General features: G+C 45.0%; 1 protein-coding gene across 4 annotated transcripts in view; it reads right to left on the reverse strand.

Moving 5' to 3' along the window:
- Nucleotides 1-5467, reverse strand: part of ydjc (YdjC chitooligosaccharide deacetylase homolog) — a 24282-nt gene that overhangs the window by 8513 nt on the left and 10302 nt on the right. For all 4 annotated transcript variants that reach the window (XM_005733640.1, XM_005733642.1, XM_013910957.1 and 1 more), the window contains one exon: nt 3565-3740. In XM_005733640.1, coding sequence (XP_005733697.1) covers nt 3565-3740 — 176 coding nt within the window. The remainder of the gene's footprint in view (nt 1-3564; nt 3741-5467) is intronic.

Below are 5467 nucleotides of genomic sequence, written 5' to 3' on the forward strand. Positions count from 1 at the left end.
TGGGAAGGAAAAACTCCCTTTTAACAGGAAGAAACCTCCAGCAGAACCAGGCTCAGGGAGGGGCGGGGCCATCTGCTGTGATTGGTTGGGGTGAGAGAAGGATGGCCTCACAGTAAGCTTTATAATACTGTGGTACACAGAGGAGTTCATGGTCAACTAGCAGTGAGATACCCGGGTCCTATGGCTGCAAAACAAGCTGTAATCATCCCCCAGACTGTCCCACCAATCGCCCTTGGTCTGGAGCACCATGCAGGATCGTACCTCACAGAGTGATGATAGTCATGAAAAAGGTGGTGGATCAGTCCAAAAACATGTAGCAGGAGCTGGTTAATGATCTGACGGCAGTTCGGACCACAGTCACCAACAACACCACGGGTAACGTACTACATTATAATTGTTTGTCCCCCTGCTCAGGAAGACACATTTATAGGCTTGTCTGAAGTTTGCCACTGAACATCTAAATGATTCAGAGAAGAAACTGCTGTGGTCAGAAACTAAAATCAACTCAACCTCAGAATTGCTGAGGTTCACCTAAAGAACACTATTCCCATAGTTCCCAGTGGCCTTTTACTTTGCTCTTGTGCGATGACCTGATCACGGTGCAGCTCCACTGTTACATGTGAGATCAACTGTCATTGTCAATCAATATCCTCATCCACACAACTAATGCCCCCAGCTGAACCAGGGTGTGGTGAACCAGGATCTACGTGCAGCCTGAGTCCACCATTGCATGCCATGCATACCCCCTTGGCACCTTACTGGTACGCTGCATGTCTCACGCAGACCAGTGAGAAGTGTTACAGGGCTGGAGATACCAAACACCTGTCCCACATCCATGCACGGTCACTGTCTGTGGAAGTGTCCCTGTCCTCAACAGCCATCGGCTATTGAGGTGTAGTGTCTGTGGCCTCTGGGACCTGAGCAGAAATAGAGGGAGAAGGGTGATGGGTCCCAGAGCCGCTTACTTGTTCCATCAGTTGCATCCGCTCCACCGACTCTTGGCCATTACAACGGGTGGTCCAACATCAGTGTCACTGTAATGTCGAGGCTGATCAGTTGGTGGCAACAGACCAACTCCGCTGTGCCCGCCTGAGGCCCCTCCATCACCATGAGCTCTGCCAGCCAAGCCTCCCCTTTCCTGGGACCAGGTTGTAGCTTTTGGTTTGCATATTATGCAAGGCCCTTTCCATACGCCAAGCTGCAGGCAGCTGATCTCCATCATGGAGATCAGCTGTTCTGGTCAACCACACCCCTCGCCTGTAGCTGAGCCACGAGCCACACCCCACCACTTTAACTTGAGTAGGTACTGAAAAAGAGTTGTTTATTAACCAAGATAAGAATTCTGCAATCATTCCCTTTAGTTATTTAGTTCTTTGCTTTTCTACTGTACTCAAAGGACTTTACACAACTTGCCTCATTCACCCACTCAGACAAGCACTTCTATTTTTTATGTAAGTGCTTACTAAGTAAAGTGCTCTGACTGCTCAGAGTAGAAAAGTGCTATATCAGAACCAGTCCATTTACTAACCAACATTCACACACACATGCAGCAATGGATTCGTCAGAGAGCAACTTGGGGTTAGTATCTTGCTTTGGGATATTTGACATGGACACTAGAGCAGCCGGAGATCAAACCACCAACCTTCTAATTAGAAGATGACCTGACCGAGGTGCTTCCTTCTTTTAAAGACTATACCAGATTCTAAATTTGGCTCATCCTAAAGTTATCTTATTTTTCTTATTATCTTATTTTCTTTCTATATTGTCTTATTGGAATATCATTCGAACTGTAGAAGTGTAGTCGGATGATAACACACAGAGGAAAGGTTCAGAACTGAGGGGATCAAACTACCAGAAGGCAACATTGCAGACACGGAGAACAGCTACAAGTTCCTATGAATGCCAAAGGGAAATGGGAACCACAAACAGGCCGCTAAGAAACTTGCAACCGCCAAACACCTGGAAAAGTCAGGCAAGGCCAGAGGAGTCAGCTGAACGGTAAGAACAAGATCCGGGCTATCAACACCTATATCCTGCCGCTAATCAGGTACCCCGCTGGGATGATAAGCTGGCCAAAGGAGGAGATAGAAGCCACTGACATCAAGCAAGAAGAAGAACCATTACGGAAGGACAGGCCCAGGATGACATCCAGAAATCCTACCAGTGGCTGGACAAAGCTGGACTGAAAGACAGCACAGAGGCACTAATCATGGCAGCACAAGAACAAGCTCTGAGCACAAGATCCATAGAGGCTGGGGTCTATCACACCAGACAAGACCCCAGGTGCAGGCTGTGTAAAGATGCCCCAGAGACAATCCAGCACATAACAGCAGGGTGCAAGATGCTAGCAGGCAAGGCATACATGGAACGCCATAACCAAGTGGCCGGCATAGTGTACAGGAACATCTGTGCCGAATATAACCTGGAAGTCCCGAGGTCAAAATGGGAGATGCCCCCAAGGGTGGTGGAGAATGAACGAGCTAAGATCCTGTGGGACTTCCAGATACAGACGGACAAAATGGTGGTGGCTAACCAACCGGACATAGTGGTGGTAGACAAACAGAAGAAGACGGCCGTAGTGATCGATGTAGCGGTTCTGAACGACAGCAATATCAGGAAGAAGGAACACGAGAAGCTGGAGAAATACCAAGGGCTCAGAGAAGAGCTCGAGAGGATGTGGAGGGTGAAGGTAACGGTGGTCCCCGTGGTAATCGGAGCACTCGGTGCGGTGACTCCCAAGCTAGGCGAGTGGCTCCAGCAGATCCCGGGAACAACATCTAAGATCAGCGTTAATCTCGTTAAAATGACGTTAACGCCATAACCGCATTAACGGGGCAAATCTCCGTTAGCGAGTTAACACAGATCCGTGGGGCTGCATGGCGCTAACACGTTAGCATGCTTAGCTTGTTGACGGTTATGGCGTTAACGTCATTTTAACAAGATTAATGCTGACGGCACAACTTTTTAAACCTCTTGAATTAAAGCTGAAAGTCTTACTTCACTGTTTGCTTTGAAATTCACTGTGGTCATGTAAAGAGGAAGGAAAAAAAGTATGGCTCTAACTCTACTTTATTTATCCCTGAAACTGGGAAAATATTGTGTTACAGCACCCGAAACGTTAAACACAATCCATAACAAAATAGCTTACATGTAGCCGAAGCACTAATAATATAAAAGTGGCAAAACAAAACACTTAAATAAAGCAGTAAAAATATAAATAAATATATAAAAAGCATGAGAAAAGCTAAAGAGAAAAGAGAAAAAAAGCCCAAAAAGTTAAAATAGGTGGTAAAGAATTTCTTTATGTGTCTTTCTGGCAGCAGAGCTTAAAGAGATATATGAGAGAGAGCCGGTGCAGTGTGTAGTGCAAAGGAAAATGAAAGAAAAAATAATACCAGAGTTACAAAACGAAAAGACGTGGAAAACAAAGCAAGTCTTCAGAAACTGCCAGGACTAGCACGAAAAAGTGAAAGATTTCTGGTCTCCTAGACATTACATTATGTACTGTAAATGGTATTTTTTTAGTGTGTTAGATTTTACATATACAGTGTAAGGCTACGCTACCTTTTAGCCAGATCTGCCGCCTGTTTTGCAGCCGAGCCATTAACCAGCAACGAGACATTGGAGATGCCTCCAGCCTGGAAGCAATCCACAATCCCCTGGTTCCTCCTGGGACAGTAGCCAAAATCATCTCCTGTCACCACCAGCATCATTCTGGGCTGTGGCATTATTGCTGGTCTCTGTTGGCGACACACAGGGGACAGATTAACATTCATCGTTATGGTGTCCATGGCTAATAATGACCAGGTTGTCCGTTATCAGTGAACATGGACCCTGGATCCTCCGACTGTTCCACGTCACATGGTTTATTGATAAGAAAGACACGAAACACCAAACTGTTGTGGTTTTCAACAGTGCCTTTCATTGCTGCTATAGAACATGAAAGAGCAGTACGTCAGCAAACAGAAGCACATATCTGTCAATACACCAGCCACGTTTCTAAACTAGATGATGGTCTGATTTAAGTTTCTGTGCACATTTTAAGATTGCTCTAGATCGCCAGCTGGACTATTAAAAACACATAAAACTGCAAAGTTAGTCTATATTAGCCCTTTGTGGTGATATACTTGCCCGATGCAGCTGCCCGCTCATAATCAATGAAGTGCTGGGAAATCTTTGCTGAGTTACTGCGCTCTGTCTCTCGGTGCCTCTGGAGCTTCAGTTTGGGCTGCATTCTAATATGAACAGCTTCAGTCCGTGCAGGTAAGTACAGAGCATGATGAGCCAGACGAGCTGCTGCTTTTTACAGTGTAAAATTATCTGATCTACCTGGGCAAACACAGGAGCCACCTAGAAACCAAACAGTAACACCTTAACAAACATCTAAGGTGTGTTTACTATTTAGATCAGGTTTGAAAAAACACCCACAACAACACTCCTGTTAATCTTAGCCCCCATGTCTGTTAACCCAACAATATTCTACAGGTTCATGTTTACCATTATTCCTGAGTTACAAGCAGAGTCTGCACAGGTAGGTCATAAGTTTCTTTTTAAATGGTAACAGTAGTGTCCACAGATCTTTGGTCCAACAGAAGAAGAAGGCCACAGCCTCCAAAGGGCAGTCTCATTCTGTCTTCTGGATCGTGGTACAGCCAGCAATGATCAGCAGACCTCAGAGATCTAGCTGGCACATACGGATGTAGCAGCTCACTGATCATGGAGGCATCTGATCATGGAGGGGTCTCAAAATGATCAGCACACTTTTAAACTGAGCCCCAAACTTTATGAGGAGGCAGGAAGACATAATCTGTCCACCTTAAGAGGACCCAGTGATAAGCCTGACAGCAGAGTACTAAAACACTGGTAAGTGATCCAGAGAGGACCTGCTCAGGCAAATGAACTACAATAATCAAGATGTAATGAAATAAAGGTATGTATACCACTTTGATTTCACTTTGAGACACAGTGTATTTACGTTTGTAAAAGAAAACCAACATGTTTTTCCAAACTGAAGCCTGATAAAAGGTGACGCCCAGATTTCTCAGAGTGGGGAAAACTAAAGTTTAAAGATGAAGATGAAAGGGGCACAGAGTTATTCAGGATGAATGCAAGTGTGAACATGAACTAAATTAGCAGAAGCAACTAAAAAGCTCCTGTGAAAGAGAGAAAGAAACTCCCTCAAGTGCTGATCCAGACATTCAAACACAAGCTCTAAATGTCTAAGATACCATTAGATTTAAAGATGGAGCTGCCAGGGACGGAAAGACCACAGGGAAGCTTTATACATACAGTGAAAGAAGACACGCAGGGGTTGGTGTGACAGACGAATATGCTAGAGATGGGGTTAGATGATAGCAACTGATCTATGGCGTTAGTTTTGCGCCACTATTCTGAACGCACGTAAAAAAAGTTTGCAGGTGCAAGTGTTGTATTTTGAGGAGAAACTTATTTTGAGCGAAGAAAAGCT

This window comes from Pundamilia nyererei, unplaced genomic scaffold, assembly GCF_000239375.1.
Source record: "Pundamilia nyererei isolate P.nyererei 1_Seehausen unplaced genomic scaffold, PunNye1.0 scaffold00053, whole genome shotgun sequence".
Taxonomy (NCBI): domain Eukaryota; kingdom Metazoa; phylum Chordata; class Actinopteri; order Cichliformes; family Cichlidae; genus Pundamilia; species Pundamilia nyererei.